Source organism: Lissotriton vulgaris, chromosome 10, assembly GCF_964263255.1.
Source record: "Lissotriton vulgaris chromosome 10, aLisVul1.2, whole genome shotgun sequence".
NCBI lineage: Eukaryota > Metazoa > Chordata > Amphibia > Caudata > Salamandridae > Lissotriton > Lissotriton vulgaris.
The window spans coordinates 13,395,605-13,414,891 of NC_141698.1; the positions used below are offsets into that span (position 1 = coordinate 13,395,605).

At 47.1% G+C, this 19,287-nt stretch overlaps 1 protein-coding gene across 1 annotated transcript in view; it reads right to left on the reverse strand.

Moving 5' to 3' along the window:
• Positions 1-19,287, reverse strand: part of PNCK (pregnancy up-regulated nonubiquitous CaM kinase) — a 156,760-nt gene that overhangs the window by 87,472 nt on the left and 50,001 nt on the right. Inside the window, exons 2-3 of the mRNA XM_086940215.1 lie at positions 18,533-18,639; positions 7,305-7,976 (exon numbers count right to left, since the gene is read on the reverse strand). Of these exons, the coding sequence (XP_086796341.1) occupies positions 7,305-7,381 (77 nt within the window). The 5' untranslated portion in view covers positions 7,382-7,976; positions 18,533-18,639. The remainder of the gene's footprint in view (positions 1-7,304; positions 7,977-18,532; positions 18,640-19,287) is intronic.

Sequence of the window (19,287 nt, forward strand, 5' to 3'; positions counted from 1 at the left end):
CAAGCAGTACTAGTGTAAAAGTGATGTTTGTACTGAAGCAGTACCTGTGCAGAAGTTGTATTAGTGTGTAAGTGGTACTAGTGCAGAAGCAGTATTTATATAGAAGTGGTACTAGTAAAGGAGCTGTATTTGAGCTGACGCGCTACTGGTGAGAAGCGTTATTCATGCATAAGCGGTACTAGTGTAAAAGTGATGTTTGTATTTATGCAGTACCAGTGCCCAGTGCAGAAGTTGTATTAGTGTGTAAGTGGTACTAGTGCAGAAGCAGTATTTATATGGAAGTGGTACTAGTGAAGGAGCTGTATTTGAGCTGACGCTCTACTGGTGAGAAGCGTTATTCATGCATAAGCGGTACTAGTGTAAAAGTGATGTTTGTACTGATACAGTACCAGTGCAAACGTTGTATTAGTGTGTAAGTGGTACTAGTGCAGACGCAGTATTTATATGGAAGTGGTACTAGTGAAGGAGCTGTATTTGAGCTGACGCGCTACTGGTGAGAAGCGTTATTCATGCACAAGCGGTACTAGTGTAAAAGTGATGTTTGTACTGAAGCAGTACCTGTGCAGAAGTTGTATTAGTGTGTAAGTGGTACTAGTGCAGAAGCAGTATTTATATGGAAGTGGTACTAGTAAAGGAGCTGTATATGAGCTGACGCGCTACTGGTGAGAAGCGTTATTCATGCATAAGCGGTATTAGTGTAAAAGTGATGTTTGTACTGATGCATTACCAGTGCAGAAGTTGTATTAGTGTGTAAGTGGTACTAGTGCAGAAGCAGTATTTATATGGAAGTGGTACTAGTAAAGGAGCTGTATATGAGCTGACGCGCTACTGGTGAGAAGCGTTATTCATGCATAAGCGGTATTAGTGTAAAAGTGATGTTTGTACTGATGCATTACCAGTGCAGAAGTTGTATTAGTGTGTAAGTGGTACTAGTGCAGTAGCAGTATTTATATGGAAGTGGTACTAGTGAAGGAGCTGTATTTGAGCTGACACTCTACTGGTGAGAAGCGTTATTCATGCATAAGCGGTACTAGTGTAAAAGTGATGTTTGTACTGATGCAGTACCAGTGCAAACGTTGTATTAGTGTGTAAGTGGTACTAGTGCAGACGCAGTATTTATATGGAAGTGGTACTAGTGAAGGAGCTGTATTTGAGCTGACGCGCTACTGGTGAGAAGCGTTATTCATGCACAAGCGGTACTAGTGTAAAAGTGATGTTTGTACTGAAGCAGGACCAGTGCAGAAGTTATATAGTGTGTAAGTGGTACTAGTGCAGAAGCAGTATTTATATGGAAGTGGTACTAGTAAAGGAGCTGTATTTGAACTGATGCGCTACTGGTGAGAAGGGTTATTCATGCACAAGCGGTACTAGTGTAAAAGTGATGTTTGTATTAAAGCAGTGAGAAACAAGAAGTACCGGGCTGTTCCTAAATGGAGTGAAGGTTGGATGTTGGTGACTACTTTATGTTGTGGATGAACGAGTGGGTATCCACTGTGTTGGATATAATGGCCTCACACACCCTTGCAGGTGTCATGCTTCATCATCGGCAATGCTCCTCGTTGGGTCGGCGGTGCAATACCCAACGGGCAACACCTCAAAGAGGGGGTCTTTGGCGGAGATCTTTTTCCAACTGCCGTATGGGTGAAGTGTGGGTGAGGGGCCAGTAGTGTGTAGACGTGGTGAAGAAGTTAAAATTGGAGTAAAGGGTACCAGGATCAGGTTTATTCTAGCGGTCTCTTATTCCAAATTAAAATTAGAGAAATAGAATAGGCTCGTAGGGAATTAATGTCCCCTAGTGCGAGACAAGACTACAGGGTGTATCAATCGGTCGACATGTTTCTCGCTATTCGTCCTCTGACAAGCGATTCCTCAGGATCAAGAAATACAAAAAGTTTTGTGATTTGTTAACTGTATACATGGTGCCCTTACCTAGCTAGAAGACTTTTTCTAATCAGTGTCAAGGGTCAAAAGTAATACCTGTGTTGTGCTGCAATTGCCTATCTTGGTTGGGTGAGCCACAACAACAGCACCCGGCAGGTAGAGCTGTGGGTATAACCTCTCAGTTTTCAGGTTGTATTTCGCCGCGCTCCCTCTCATAGACCTACCCCTCTCTGCCGGGACTGTATTAAAGCAGTACCTGTGCAGAAGTTGTATTAGTGTGTAAGTGGTACTAGTGCAGAAGCAGTATTTGAGCTGACGCGCTACAGGTGCAGAAGCGTTATTTATGCATAAGCGATACTAGTGTAAAAGTGATGTTTGTATTGAAGCAGTACCAGTGCAGAAGTTGTATTAGTGTGTAAGTGGTACTAGTGCAGACGCAGTATTTATATGGAAGTGGTACTAGTGAAGGAGCTGTATTTGAGCTGACGCGCTACTGGTGAGAAGCGTTATTCATGCACAAGCGGTACTAGTGTAAAAGTGATGTTTGTACTGAAGCAGTACCAGTGCAGAAGTTGTATTAGTGTGTAAGTGGTACTAGTGCAGAAGCAGTATTTGAGCGGACGCGCTACTGGTGCAGAAGCGTTTTTCATGCACAAGCAGTACTAGTGTAAAAGTGATGTTTGTACTGAAGCAGTACCTGTGCAGAAGTTGTATTAGTGTGTAAGTGGTACTAGTGCAGAAGCAGTATTTGAGATGACGCGCTACAGGTGCAGAAGCGTTATTTATGCATAAGCGATACTAGTGTAAAAGTGATGTTTGTACTGAAGCAGTACCAGTGCAGAAGTTGTATTAGTGTGTAAGTGGTACTAGTGCAGACGCAGTATTTATATGGAAGTGGTACTAGTGAAGGAGCTGTATTTGAGCTGACGCGCTACTGGTGAGAAGCGTTATTCATGCACAAGCGGTACTAGTGTAAAAGTGATGTTTGTACTGAAGCAGTACCAGTGCAGAAGTTGTATTAGTGTGTAAGTGGTACTAGTGCAGAAGCAGTATTTGAGCTGACGCGCTACTGGTGCAGAAGCGTTTTTCATGCACAAGCAGTACTAGTGTAAAAGTGATGTTTGTACTGAAGCAGGACCAGTGCAGAGTGATACTAGCGCAGAACTGTATTCACATGGAAGTGATACAAGTGCAGAACCGGTATTCATTTGGAAGTATTGTTAGTGCAGAAGTTATATTCATGTGGAAGCCGAACTAGTGCAGAGATAGTATTTGTGTAGAAGTGGTAGTAGTGTGTGGAAGAGGTACTAGTGAAGAAGTTAAGTTCACACTGAAGCGGTACTACTGCAGAGACAGTATTTGCATGGAAGTGGTACTAGTGCAGAAGTGGTATTTGAATGGAACCAGTTCTAGTGCAGAGATAGTATTCGTGTGGAAGCAGTATGAGTGAATAAGTGAAATTCGCATGGAAGCGGTACTAGTGCAGAGACAGTATTCACATGGAAATGGTACTAGTGCAGAGACCGTATTTGCATAGAAGTGGTACTAGTGCAGAGTTAGTATTTGCATAGAAGTTCTACTAGTGCAGAGATAGTATTTGCATAGAAGTGGTAATAGTGTGCAAAAGAGGTACTAGTGCAGAGGTTACGTTTGTATGGAAGTGGTATTATTGCAGACAGTATTTGCTTGGAAGTGGTGCTAGTGCAGAGACAGTATTTGCATAGAAGTGGTACTAGTGCAGAGACAGTATTTGCATAGAAGTGGTACTAGTGCAGAGACAGTATTTGCATGGAAGTGGTACTAGTGAAGAGGCTGTATTTGCATAGAAGTGGTACTAGTGCAGAGATAGTATTTGCATGGAAGGGGTACTAGTGAAGAGACTGTATTTGCATATAAGTGGTACTAGTGCAGAGATAGTATTTGCGTAGAAGTGGTAATAGTGTGCAGAAGAGGTACTAGTGCAGAGGTTACGTTCGTATGGAAGTGGTACTAGTGCAGACAGCATTTGCGTAGAAGTGGTGCTAGTGCAGAGACAGTATTTGCATAGAGGTGGTGCTAGTGCAGAGACAGTATTTGCATAGAAGTGGTACTAGTGCAGAGACAGTATTTGCATAGAAGTGGTACTAGTGCAGAGACAGTATTTGCATAGAAGTAGTACTAGTGCAGACAGTGTTTGCATGGAAGTGGTGCTAGTGCAGAGACAGTATTTGCATAGAAGTGGTACTAGTGCAGACAGTTTTTGCATGGAAGTGGTGCTAGTGCAGAGACAGTATTTGCATGGAAGTGGTACTAGTGCAGACAGTGTTTGCATGGAAGTGGTGCTAGTGCAGAGACAATATTCGCATGGAAGCGGTACTAGTGCAGACAGTGTTTGCATGGAAGTGGTACTAGTGCAGAGACAGTATTCGCATGGAAGCGGTACTAGTACAGAGATAGTATTCGTGTAGAAGTGTTACTAGTGTGCAGAAGCGGTACTAGTGCAGACGTTACGTTCATATGCAGTGATGTTACTTGATGCAGAAAAAGCATTTGATCGGGTCTCCTGGGGCTACCTTTGGTATGCCTTAGCAAGAACAGGTATTAAACAAGGTTATATTAAAGCCTTACAAACTCTCTATCTAAAACCGGTAGCAACTCTACGAGTGAATGGTGGAAATACGGGCCAATTCCAAATAAAAAGAGGGACTAGACAAGGGTGCCCTTGCTCACCGTTATTGTTTGCCATATATATGGACCCATTAATACGCAGAATAGAAACATCTGAGATGATAGCACCATTAACAACACTCATCGGGCAGTGCAAAATCTTAGCTTACGCAGATGACATTGCTGTAATCTCTCCAAATCCCTCTGAATCTATAGAACACCTTGAACTTGAGGCGATGAAATTTGGAAAGATATCGGGGTATAAATTAAATACATCTAAAACACAGATAATAAAAAATTCATTTACCCCGTGTATAGATAATCGAGTGGTGCAGGAAGGTACTTATTTAGGGGTCATCATAATGCCAGACCTGGATATCTTAGTAGAAAAGAATATCAATCCTCTGATTAAGAAAGTAGAAAAAGACTTAGATAGGTGGGATAAGTTGCATATGTCAATAGTGTGGCGGACGAATATAGTAAAAATGTTGATACTCCCAAAATTTGTATATTTATTTAGAGCAATACCTTTATTATTTGATGGAAAAAAATTTAAAAAACTGGAGTGTATAATAAATAGATTTATTTGGGCAAAGGGGAAAACGAGAAGAACCCTTAGATTCTTGACACTGCCGAGAGAAAGGGGAGGCTGGGGAGTTCCAGACTTAAAATCTTATTATTGGGCGGGGGCTCTACAGAATATGATTGGTATGTTGGGAGGGGAAGAATCAGAGGAGTGGAGCAAATTTGGATCACTAGCAATCTATGGATTAATTCTGGGAATGGAAGTGAAGGATGTTTTCCTAAAATTTACAGAGGCTAGCTATTATAAGAGGACAAAGTTTAAGACGCTTATAGCAGCATATGAAATCTGGAAAAGCTTTGCTAGAAAAATAGGCTTGGGGAAATATAACTCGTACACTAGACTCTCATATAATCTAAATCTCCCACAAGATATCTTCTCGGGACCTATATTTGCAGAGTGGGAAATCAGGGGAATTAGAACTATAGGGGATGTAAAGGGGGACCAGGGAATCCTTCAATTCTCAGATTTACAAGCTAGATTTAATCTAGAAACTAGGCAATTCTTCAAATATCTACAAGTCAGGAGTTTTCTTCTGAACAAAAAAGGAGGCGTTTTGGGATTTAGGCGCAACTCAATTATGGAGATAATTCAAGGGGGGCAAGATTTCACAAATAAAAGGCTATATGCTGAACTGATAAAATCAAAACGTGATGACTACCAAAAATGGAGCAAAAAATGGAAGGATAATCTTAATATCAGTTCCGAAAGCTTTGGTATCTCCCTAGAAAAGGGTTATTCTTTATTATGTTCAGCACCATTGCAGGCGCAACATTATAAAACGATATATCATTTGTACTTTACACCCGCTAAAATATCACAATGGGGAGGTACAGTGGGTATTAAGTGCTATAGGTGTGGAAGCTTAGATGCCGATTTAAAACATGTATTTGCTACGTGTCCTCATCTAGATTTACTAAAAAAAGACATTGAACGCTTCATAAACAATATTTTAGGAACTGACATTGTGTTAACTCCTGGAACTATATTATTAGGAGTCAATGTTGAGGATGTACGACCATTTCATGGGAGGGAATTTCTATTTGTTGCAATGTCTGTTATGAGATTATGTATAGCCTCTGCATGGATTGACCCCACACCACCTACCTTTCACAAATGGCTGGCTAAGTTATTAACAACGCATAATGTGGAGAAAGAGATTTACGCAAGGAAGGGAAAAAGGGGAAGGAAGCTGGGCAAGATAATATGGGATCCTATAACGCAGTGGAAAGATGATTTAACAGTTTAAAATTGAGGTTTGTCTGAAATTTGGTTAAATGAGCTTCATATATGAGATATAAATGGGTATGTTGGTTATAATGGGAGATATTTATTCGATTGTGTGGAAACATTAGGAAAGGATAATTCTGCTTGACTACACTCAGGTTATACAATTTGGAATAACATTTTGGATCAAACTATCTCACTCCTTTGCTTTAACTGGATGTTGATTTCTTTATTTCGCCTGTTGATGTTTTATTGGTTGTTTTTCCTCAATGTCATGCTCTTATTTTTCTTTTTCTCATTAATTTTGTCGTGCCCTGTATATAATGGCAAAATATCTTAATAAAAATATTAAAAAAAAAAAAAAAAAAACGTTCATATGGAAGCGGTACTAGCGCAGAAGCGGTATTTCAGCGGAAGTGGTACTAGTGCCGAGACAGTATTTGCATGGAAGTGGTAGTAGTGCAGACAGTGTTTGCATGGAAGTGGTACTAGTGCAGAGACAGTATTCGCATGGAAGCGGTACTAGTGCAGACAGTGTTTGCATGGAAGTGGTACTAGTGCAGAGACAGTATTCGCATGGAAGCGGTACTAGTGCAGACAGTGTTTGCATGGAAGTGGTACTAGTGCAGAGACAGTATTCGCATGGAAGCGGTACTAGTGCAGACAGTGTTTGCATGGAAGTGGTACTAGTGCAGAGACAGTATTCGCATGGAAGCGGTACTAGTGCAGAGATAGTATTCGTGTAGAAATGTTACTAGTGTGCAGAAGCGGTACTAGTGCAGACGTTACGTTCATATGGAAGTGGTACTAGCGCAGAAGCGGTATTTCAGCGGAAGTAATACTAGTGCAGAGACAGTATTTGTGTAGAAGTGTTACTAGTGTGCAGAAGCGGTACTAGTGCGGAAGTTACGTTCATATGGAAGCGGTACTAGCGCAGAAGCGGTATTTCAGCGGAAGTGGTACTCACGCGCCCAGTTTCTCCTTGATGTGATACACAGAAGAGATGTCCTCTATCCTCTTCTTCCAGTTCTTTCCAAGAGGCATGGTGGAGTCTGGGGGTGGGGGCTCCCCTGGGGTCCCGTGAGCAGTAGAGGTGGATCAGGGGAGCTTGTGAATCTTTGTGGTGCTGCTCAGGGGTCCTGATGCGACAGCTGAGGCGTGGAAGGAGTCCTCGTGGTAGCAAAGAGTCTGAGTAGGTGTCCTTGTGTTACGGCAGAGTCTGGCCAGGAGTCCTCGTGCTACAACAGACGCTGGTCAGTTGTCCTTGCGTTAGAGTAGGCGATGATCAGGGGTTCTCGGGGGTCCTCGTGGTACAGCAGAGTCTGCTCTGTGGTGGTACAGCAGAGTCTGCTAAGGGGCCCTCGGGGGTCCTCGTGGTACAGCAGAGTCTGGTCAGGGGCCCTCGGGGGTCCTCGTGGTACAGCAGAGTCTGGTCAGGGGCCCTCGGGGGTCCTGGTGGCACAGCAGAGTCTGTTCAGGGGGGTCCTGGTGGTAGAGCAGAGTCTGGTCAGGGGCCCTCGTGGTACAGCAGAGTCTGGTCAGGGGTCCTGGTGGCACAGCAGAGTCTGGTCAGGGGGTCCTTTTGGTGCTGTTGTCACAGGCCTGGCCTCACTGGCTGCAGTGCTGTCCCATCAGCAGTCTGTAAAGAGAGAAGAGGGGAGGAGAGAGCACAGATTATCTTGGGCTCCCAGGCTCCTGCAGGAAGTGGCCTCTTAGACACATTCTTCATCGCCCCCCAGGGGTGAGGGCCCAGTGCTGGGGGTGGGGTCTATCCAGACCAGTGGCGGCAGTGCATTAAAAGAAGTATGGGAACTGTTATGCTGCATGCAATGGGGCGGGGTCAGTGAGCGGGGGGGGGCGGGGTCAGTGAGCGTGGGGGCGGAGTAAAGCTGTGGATAAAAACAACAACAAAGTCTGTCTTTTTTTATCTTTCACCATCAGGTGACTACAAATAAAACAGCTCACCGCGTAAGCGAGAAATACCTTTAAAAAGTTCAGTTAATGAAGGGTTAATGCACCATAGCGCCTTATGAAACCTCTAGAAATGAATCCACTCCAGATGTCTGGGAGTCACCAGAGAGCAACAGAGTGCAATGTTGGTTGTTGCAGTGGCGAATAGTGAGCTTTGTATTTTTAGTGCTACGAGGTCACAGCCTGTGACAGAAAGCGCTGTGAATATGTAAGTAATTATTTTAGACTTGCTTTACACGCACTTTAAGATAGACTGCTACACAATGCGCAGAGGTTTAAGATGAAATGGTGCTTCCAAAATATAGATTGTAGTAATACCCAGACTGCATGTAATGCGTTTTGTTTATATATTTGTAGCTGAAAAGCAAGCACTTCACAGCTCAGCCGGTAACTTCCTTGCACTTTCACTCAAAAAGAACACATCTTTGTCATCACAAAGCTTCAAGTGCATCCATCCATTGACGCTGGTCTGACTCTCGAGCCCCTTTACATTGGCAGGTTAACAGTGGCGCACATTTGCATTGCGTCAGGCACGTGGGCACCCTGCAGAGAGGGCTTGCTTATGTTTAGCTGTCTGTCCGCCTTCGATTCCACAGCACAGAAGACTCGCTGCCCTACATTTCAGCTGAAGAGTTTAAACTATCAGAATTAACCATCCCAGGGCCTCGTCTTTTCACAAAAAGTAGAGGAAGGTTTCTCATGAATTAAAGTATGGGGACGTGGTTCTCCTCTGATCCCGCCCACTTCGACCACTGATTCAGACACATAACAAGTGGGGGGGGGGGGGGGGGGGGGGGCTCCTAAAGACAAAGCAGGAGGCCAGGCCCCCTCCGTCTGGCCCTATTCCGCCTACTATCCACTCACCCCTGCAGGGTGTCCAGCTGCACAACAAAGGAACCTCACGAAGACGCTGTAGGGGTCCACCCTGTCAGTGAGAGAAGCCCCCTGTCTCTGTTGTGTGCAGACACACTGAAGCACCCTCGGGAGCTGGGGGGGGGGGGTTGTTGATGAGAGAAGCCCCCTGTCTCTGAGTGGTTCTGTGCAGGTCCCAGCTCCTGCCTCTTTTGTGTGCGGACACTGCTCAGTAGGGTTTCGTTTCGTACCTGGTTGGTTTCTCGGCTTCCTGCCTCTCGGGTGCGGGCGTTGCACTGCCGCCCACCTCTGAGCTTGGAGAGGTGTTAGGGCAGTGCCCGTTCATTTATGGGCAGTGTCCTGGCCCGGAAACCCCCACCGGAATAAATAATAGTGAGCCGCTTTGTTTTGTAGCGCTTCTGTTGCACAGCTTTAGCTTCTAAGCTCTGTAATTACCTCAGAGTTGCTAATTTCATGGATTTTAGAAGGATGCCCGAGTGCATCTTCCCAGCGTGAGTTCTGTCCTGTGCCCTCACGTAGAGCCCTGCAGCAGGTTCATTAACCCACTCTTCCTTCCCACCTGGCTGACTCAGTGTGCTGGATGCCAGCCCGTGTTTATTGTGGGGGCTGGAAGGCGCGGCACGTGCGGGTGCGTGCTCCCGGACAGCGCCTCGGAGCCCTGCCGCAGTTACCCGGACTGCGGAGCTTCGCGGTTGCCATGGCGACGAGGATGGAGGCGCAAGGCGTTGCTGCATCCTTGAGAGATGCGAGGGACCAGCGTGCAGGCGCGCCTGGCTCGTCTCTTCGGGGCAGGGAGGGGATGTTACTGCTCACAGAGGGGGAGGCGGAAGGTACACAAGGGGTAGAGTACGCCCTCCCCCCGCCCTACGTCACCAGGGTAATGCAAAGCACCGCATCCATCTGGCAGCAGCAGGGAGCCCGGCTCATATCACTTCCAGGTGGCTTGAAAGAGAATATTCTGTCGTGAAGTTACGAAAAAAACTCCATTTACGCCTGCCAGGAATTCACAAGGTTATTCTTGGCAGGAGTAAATCCATTTACGCACGAGGATGCCTGCACTGCGAGTGCACGCACTTCTGCAGACTTTCTCCAAAGGGGAAAACAAATTCCCCCAACAAGAAAAAAATGTTTGTTTACACAGGAGGTCCAACCCCCGCGCGAACTTCTATTCTAATTGGCTCTCGACATAGCGGGGGAGGAGTCTGAGGGAACAGTCACGTGGAATTCACAGGAAACGCCTGGAAATGTGAGCTTCGCGGAGCTTTCGAGGGGCACGAACCGGGAATGTTGGTGAATGCAGGACGCAGGTCGCGGCCAACACACCTGGAAAGAGCTTCCTTTCTGGCACTCTTAAAGCAGCAGGACCAGAAACACTCTGGAAGCTCCAGGGCATCCAGGCCAGACGCGTCCTAGGTCTGGCCCGACAGCGCCTCTGCCTCCTGACCTCTTGTTATCAACAGAGCAAGGGCTTTGGGGGCTGCTGAGAGAGGGGCTTTGGCGGAGCGCAGTTTTTACTGGGCAGATGTTGTGTGCTTGAGGGCCTGTGTTTCACATTTACCTCGTGAGAAAACCCTTGCTTAACACACAATAACTGAGCTGGTTGTGGTGACAAACTAATCAAGAAGGTTATAGTCCTGATCTGTTTATTATGTAAAACTAACAGCAAAGATGCTAGGCCTGGCGTATTGCTTGTGAAAAGCACGCTAAAGACAATAGGCCTTGTCTCTGCACTGTGTTGAAGCTTGTAAGCAGGCATGGTGCTGCTGGGAATCTCACACTAAACCATAGTAAGCGAGGGTCTTGGTGTTTGTTACCACCTGTGACAAACAAGGTCTCCCCTGGAGGGTTCTGTTCTTGACTCAAGGTCTCAGCTGTTAGAATTTGGGCCATTTTAAAGACCTGGCCTGGAGTAATTTGTAAATTTCTCATAGTCTAACTGGAGTCTTTTGTCAGGTTCTCTGGTTCTCACATGTAGTATTTTTTCCATTTCTTGGGGTCTGACACTGAGTATTTTTTCCATTTCACAAGGTCTCACATTGAGTATTTTGGCAATTCCTCAGGTGGCACATTGAGTATTCCGGCCATTCCTAAGGAGTCACATTGAGTATTTCGGCCATTCCTAAGGTGCCACATTGAGTATTTCGGCCATTCCTAAGGTGCCGCATTAAGTATTTCGGCCATTCCTAAGGTGCCACATTGAGTATTTTGGCCATTCCTCAGGTGGCACATTAACTATTTCATCTATCCCTGAGGTGGTACATTGAGTATTTCGGCCATTCCTAAGGTGCCACATTGAGTATTTTGGCCATTCCTAAGGTGGCACATTGACTATTTCGTCTATCCCTAAGGTGGAGTATTTCGGCCATTCCTAAGGTGGCACATTGACTATTTCGTCTATCTCTAAGATGGTACATTGAGTATTTCGGCCAATCCTAAGGTGCCACGTTGAGTATTTTGGCCATTCCTAAGGTGGCACATTGACTATTTCGTCTATCCCTAAGATGGCACATTGAGTATTTCGGCCAATCCTAAGGTGCCACGTTGAGTATTTTGGCCATTCCTAAGGTGGCACATTGACTATTTCGTCTATCCCTAAGATGGCACATTGAGTATTTCGGCCAATCCTAAGGTGCCACGTTGAGTATTTTGGCTACTTCACAAGCTGTCTCCTGGAGTTTTGTGTTCATTTCTCAAGTACTCACACTGACTGTATTGTCCATTTCACAAGGTCTCACATTGAATATTTTGGCCATATGTGAAGGTGTTACATGGAGTATTAATGCTATTTCACCGGGTCTAACATTGAACATTGTGTCCATATCTCAAGGTGTAACATGAAGTATTAATGCTATTTCACCGGGTCTTTCATTCAACGTTGTGTCCATTTCTCAAGGTTTAACATGGAGTACATCAGACACTCCTCAATGGTGTCACCTGCAGCTTTTTTGGCTTTTTCACAAGCTCTCTCCTGGAGTGTTGTGTCTATTTCTCAAGTACTCGCGTTGAGCACTTTGGCTGTTTTTCAATCTCCATCACTTGTGGCATTTTGTCCATTTCTTAGGGTCTCTGTTGAGTATTTTGCTTATTTCACAAGGTCTCACTGTAGCCTTTTGGCCAATTTTTCAAGGTCCCGCATGGAATACTCTGATCTCTTCATAAGACCTCACCTGCAGTACTCTGGCTATCTCAAAGGTCTCGCTGTCGTATTGTGTCTGGAAATAGGCACATTGCGCTGCTTGCGCTGTGATTTAGCACCAGGAGCTTGTTCTGTGATGAAAAATCTGTGCGAATGACACCGCGCGGTGCGCCAGCGGGCGCTGCTTCACGAGTTCATTTTGCTACCGCACGAGTAGATTTTCTACTTGAGCGGCAGCTTTCTGACCTCGAGCGGTCGCACCCGCACGCGTTGGAGAAATCTTCCTGGGTGTCCTCCTATTGACCAAAAATCACTCTAGGGATTGTCAAATCTTGCTTGCACTCGCCAACTTACCGTTAGCAAGCCGTATGTAAGAAAAAACTCTGCCACGGGGGGTGTTGGCGGAATTTAGACAGAGCTCCATTTTACTAGCATAACACAGAGTGCCCAAAATTCCCCCAATTCTGCCGGCGGAGCAGACTATATCGCCCACCCCTCCTTCAAACGATGGATGAAAGACGCTTGAAGCGACCACCAGAAGTAACATTAACCCCTTCGATGCTGATGACGAGCTCAGCTCGTCATGTAACGCGAGTTTTTGAAAAATCCAGCACACAGCGGGAAAACCGCTAGTGCGCAAGGGGTTAAAAACCACCCCAGACAGCTGCTGAGTAACAGAGGCGGGTCACTTTCTTGGGCACTGTGTTACCCGCACATGTGACAACTGTAAATGTAAATCCAGTACTTGTATAGCGCACAAATCACCCCTTAAGAGGTATCCCGGCGCTGGGGGCCGTTGGGGAGATTAAGCGCGCTATTGCCCAGAGCCGCATGGTGCTAGGCAGACCCCTGCTGCCGGAGCCGCAGCTCGAACCGTGAGCCCCAGCGTACAGCGTCAGTCGCCCTGGCCGCGGCGCCACACCTCTTCTCTTTGTTCAGTGTAGGGAGGTTGGTGGTAAAATGTTGCGTTGCGTGTTTATGCCCACTTGACTTGCCTTAATGCTCCAAATGTGGCATTCTGTGTGGAGATTTACTAGCATCTAAAGCCACGCAAACCCGAGCGCCAACTCCTACTAGGCGCTTATGCCAAGACAGGCCCCCTTGTCACCCCTACTGCCTGCATCTACAAGGCCTTAGAATCCATGGCATGGCAGCAGGAGGGATGGGCTGACGTCACATCCCTCCATATGTCAGACTGAAGGCTCCAGTGAGTTATAAGACACTGAGCTCGGAAGGAATAACACCTCCTTGCTCCCTGTCTGAGGCCACAGATCACGGAGGCGGAGAGGGGGCGCTGTCTCCTCTCCTGCTGGGCCTCGGCTCTACAGCAGCCTCCTCTCCCAGGCACAGGCACAGCGCTCAGATAAATATTTCACTCACTGCCTGCAAACATTGTCAGCGTCTGACTGCTCACTTCACCGAGGCCTTTCATGTGCCAGGGCTGAGCCTGACGCGCCTGCCAAGGGAGGGATGCGGGCGGTAGATGGAGGAGGGGAGGTGAAAGTGAGGCGGGGGTGGGGGGGACGCAGGTTACTGAGGACAGAGCCTGAGAAAGAAAGAGAGCGAAAGGTAGAAACAGAACAGGAGTGAAAGAGACAGGGAGAGAAAGAAACGGAGAGGGGGAGAAAGCTAAGAGTAAAGAGCGAGTGTGGATGATGGAGAGAGAGTGGACGAGAAATAAAGGTGGAGACAGAGGAGGAAAGAAGAAAGGGAGTGTGGAAGCAAACTAGAGGGATTGGCGGGAGAGAGAATAGATACGAAAGAGGAAAGCAATCTCAGACCAGATGGGCGCATTATACGCTCTAATTAAGACAGACTCAGAGAGGGTTGATTAAAAAGACATTTCCCACAATCTGGTATACATTGCTCTTGCTAAAGCTCCTAGAAGTTGCTGTACGCTGTAAGGAAAGGTGTTTGCAAGCGGGATGCCACGCCAGGTAAACACCTCCTGGCAGCTTCAGCCAGGAGGCCCTGGGCTCGGGGGCAGCGGCGGCCCACCGTCCCTCCTGCCCCTACAGGACAGGCCTACAACATGGCGTCAGCATCCTACCCTACGAAGCCACCCCTGCGGCTGCCCGCGGCGTACGCAGTGGGCCCCTGTAAGAGGTCGGCCCTCTAAGTGCTGCATTAGGCAGATCCCCACGCACCAGTCGCTGGGACCTCTTCGCACGGGAGTCCCTCCTACGTCCGGCGCCTCTGCGGCGTCGTTTCCGGCGCACAGTGGGTTGGCGACCGGTATGTATACCTCCCTCCACCCATTGGCCGTTCCCTTTGTGCCCCGCTGGACATAGGGCGATCCAGAGGCTGATTGGTACACAGGGGTACTCTCTACAGGAGCACAATTGGGGTGCCCTAAGCCAAACCCCAGGTGTCTTTACAGCAGGGCCCTGGATGAAAACATCGGGGCCCCGCTAGTCCTTCGGGCCATTGTAAGCCTGAGGAACCGGGGGCTTGCCACGCAACGCTCCGCCCCTAAAAAGGCGTGAGTAAAGGGATGGACTGGTGGTCTACGGTATGTAAGGGGGATAATCCCCAAAATAATGGGTGCACTGATTGGGTTGCCCACGGTGCAGTTTGGCTCATCAGGCGGGCTGGGCAGGTTAGGTCAGTCACCGCTGCCTGCCCTTGGATCGCCCGTAAGTTAACCCACCACGTTGGCATACTCCTTGTATGAAATAAACCTGCAGCAAACTGTTTTCCAGCAAAATGTGTGTGGTCTGATTATTTTTGTAGCGTAACCAGTTACCGCAAAGTAGGAGAGTTGCCGATATCGGCGCTATGGTGCCAGACATACATTAAGCAAAAGTTAAGGCCTTCCAGAACAAATCCAGAGTTCAACCCATCAGGAAGGGAACAAAAATGAACAGCACGACCGGCAAAGAAGCCGTGCTGAAGGCTAAGGGCGTGTGTGACCTTTGCTGTGACGTGGCCCCCCACTGATGCTGTAAGGCAGCTGCCTTACCTTGCCCATGGCACTGCCAGGGTGTTCTGTGCTGTGTGGGCTGAGCTGAACCTTCCTGGAGCCACCTTGGGAAAAGTGCTGGCAAATGCTTCTAGTGCAATGTCCTACCACTCTTGGAAGCAGGAGGCCACTCCTGTTAATTAACAGTGAGAAACAGAGCCCAGAGGAGGCAGAGCTGGGAGCACAGTACACAAGCCTGTCCTCCAAGGAAAATAAACAGAACTCTTCACTCCAGCACAGAGAGGAACATGAAAAACCAAAAACACCAGAGAGAGCCCTCCTCGCACAGCACATTGATCACTGTGAAGGATTATAAACACAGACAAGAGATGACAAAGTACAGAGTCACAGGCACACCCCTGAGGTCCAAAGAGGTACACACCCCACAGACAAGGATGCAAGAAACTCCTACTGGGGGGAGGCGAGAGGGCGGGGGAAGGGGGAAGAGAAAGGTGGAGAGACAGAGAGAGAGAGAGGGAGAGACAGAGAGAGGGGCAGAGACAGAGAGAGAGAGAGACTGAGAGAGGGGGAGAGACAGAGAGAGAGAGAGAGACTCTGAGAGAGAGAGAGAGAGAGAGAGAGACGAAGAGATAGAGACAGAGATAGGAGAGAGAGGGAGAGACAGAGAGAGGGAGTTACAGAAAAAAAGAGAGGGGGAGAGAAAGAGAGAAAGAGCAAGAGAGACTGAGAGAGAGAGTGAGAGAGATGGAGAGAGAGATGGAGAGACAGAGAGAGGGGGAGAGAGAGAGAGAGAGAGAGATATAGAGAGAGAGAGGGAGAGACAGAGAGAGAGAGAGAGAAACAGTGAGAGAGAGAGAGAGAGAGAGAGATAGAGAGACGAAGAGAGATAGAAACAGAGATAGGGAGAGAAAGTGAGAGATAGAGAGAGGGAGTTAGAGAAAAAAAGAGAGGGGGAGAGAAAGAGAGCAAGAGAGACTGAGAGAGACAGTGAGAGAGATGGAGAGAGAGAGGGAGAGACAGAGAGAGGGGGAGAGACAGAGAAAGAGACAGAGAGAGAGAGAGATAGAGAGATGAAGAGAGATAGAGACAGAGATAGGGAGAGAGCGGGAGAGACAGAGAGAGGAAGTTAGAGATAAAAAGAGAGGGGGAGAGCAAGAGAGACTGAGAGAGAGAGTGAGAGAGATGGAGAGAGATGGAGAGAGAGTGACTGAGAGAGAGCGGTGGAGAGATAGAGAGGGAGGAGAGACAGAGAGAAAGAAATGGGAGAGGGGGACAGGGACAGGTTAAGGATTTCAGGGGCCACGGGCCAAACATAATTTGGGTGCCCCTGTTTGGAACAGCTCTGAATGTATTATCCAAAGTTAGCTCTTTCATAACACTTTGTCCAGGTCATTGACAGTGCACAGGCACACTTGTCCAAATTCTAAATGTGTTTACATCTAACGTTCAAGGATAGTGACATGTTTTCAATATTGTAACACAGCAGGAGCTCAGCTGCAAATCATCTTTTTGACCCCATCCCATTTCATATACGCAAGGTTTTGTTTTGCCCGGAAGGAAGCCGTGTTTATGGAGTTGGCGTCTCTGTTAGATGAAGAGTGCAAGAGAGAGAGAGAGAGTGTGTTAGAATGTGTGAGAGTATCTGAGAATGTGAGAGAGCACGTGAGAGTATCTGAGAAACTGAGGGCCATATTTATAAGCAAATAGCGCAGTGCGCTGCAGGAAGCCATTTGGCTGCGCCCCACTGTGTTACCTCCGAAGGAAAGGGATGCGTCATATTTACAATATGACCCACCCCTGAGCTCTCCCTTGCACTGGCACGCAATTAGCTGCCGTGTGCCGACGCAGGCTCCCTCGCACCATGGTGCCTGCGTTGCAGGGATGATTGTTTATGTTCAGGAAGAGGCATCTTTGTGCGCAAACACAATCACAAGAGGTGTGTTACTCTTTCTATGTATGCAGCAGAATGAAGCACACATGGAAAGAGGGAAAAACGAGGAGAAATACAACTATTTCTGATCATTGCGACTCCTTACGCCTCCTCTGGGGAGGCGTAGGGTTCTGACGCATTTCCAGGTTTACGAAACGTTGTAAATCTGGGAATGTGGGAGAATCCATGGGTGTTGTGTGGGAACACTTACAGCAATATCCCTGGACCGCCCATTTCACGCCAAGTGATGCGTGAAAAGAATTCGTGTTTGCTAGGACACAAAAAGCCACGCAGGGCGGCTTTACGTGACCTTGGAAATATGGAGCACCTCAATGCACCGCCGGCGCAACTCAAAAAAGTGACGCACTGGCAGCGCAAGGAGCTTGTGAATATGACCCTGAGAGTATGAGTGAGTGTGTGTGACAATGTGCATGAGGCAATCTGAGAGTGTGAGGAGCATCTGAGAGAGTTTGAGAAACTGAGTCTGAGAGTGTTTGAGAATCTGAGTCTGACAGTGTGTGTGAAAATGTGTGAAAGTGTTTGAGAAATTGGGAGTATGAGTGAGTGTGTGTGTGTGGGAGTGACTGTGGGCCAGATGTAGCAAGTGTTTTTCTCGTTTGCGAATGGGAAAATGCCTTTTGGGAAGTCATTCGCAAAATAGGACATCGCAAAAATTGTGATTCCCTATTTTGCGAATGCATTTAAGGAATCGCAATTTGCGATTTCTTAAATGAAATGCAGGAATTAAAAATAAATTTTCAACCAGTCTTCAAGGAATTGCAAATTACTGCCAACTTCAAGTTGGTGGTAATATGCGAATTCCATAAAAAAAATGCACTTTTTTGCATTTTTCAAGGTGCCATGTGGCGTACACACATGCCTCTAGGCTCATAGGAATGAATGGGAAGCCATTCCTTATTTGCGACCCACAATTTGCAAGTCGTAAATAAGGAATGTGTAGGAATCAGAATTATTATTGCGAAACCTACATACATTGCATTTTGCAATTCCATAATAGCGAATCAGTAAAATTTGCTATTATGGAATCGCAAAATTCTATATCGATACATCTGGCCCATTGTGAGTCTGAGAGTGAGTGTGTGAGAATCCGTGTGAGGGAGCGTATGTGAGAGTATGCACAAGCACATATGAGGAAGTGTGCGTGTGACAGTGTGAGCATATGAGAGTTCTGATGGTGCTGGTGCTTGTGAGTGTGTGTGTGTGTGCCACACTTGTGAGTGCAGTCCTGGCACACTGAAGGCCATTCTTGGTTTATGGGGGGGCACACATGGCACATGGGGGGACACACATGGCACATGGGGGGGGCGGCACACATGGCACATGGGTGGGGGGTTTGTTTACCTGTTCGCCTCCTTGCGGGCTGAAGACTTGTTGCTGGTGGGGAGAGAGTTTCGCCCCCACAAAGGTCCAGGCAATAGTGGGGCTGTGGAGTCTTTGCTGCAGGACACCTGTGAAAGAAGTTTCGAAATTCATTAGATTTATTTCACCAGCATATTGTGGATTTCACCTGGGCCTCATTTTTAACAGAACCCTCGCCACAGGCCCTTCTTATTAACAAAGGAAAAATATTTTGAGACTGCTTCCGTGAAGAGTTTTGCTTTTACTTATTGTCACAATTTTAAAAGTTCTAACTTGGATTTCTAGATAAAGATGGTGAATGAATTCCAAGTTTGTTTTATGCCAACGGCGTCCTGGGGAAGCTTAGAAGAAAGGAGGGGGTGGACCCCCGAGAGTGTGCAGGAGTGCACCCTTTGCAACACTTGAATAAAAGGAGAACTGCTATTATAAAGCGCCTCGAAACAAACATAGATAGGTTTTTGAATAATGTCCGTTTGTGCGCCGGGAGCCCTGGTGTTCCTTCAGGGGGCTGGTGAGAGGCCACATTGTTTGTTGGTGCCCCCCAATGCCCACTGCTGCATCAGATGGCCTCATTACCACGCTCACGACCACCCTTCAACAGCGCCCCTCCAGTCTCCATACCCAGTCTCTCAGATTCATTGAGGTTTATAGCGCCACTCTTACCAGTGTGAGGCGTCAGAGCACTTTACATCATAAACACATTTAACAGATACAGACACACGTGTAAATCGGTGAAT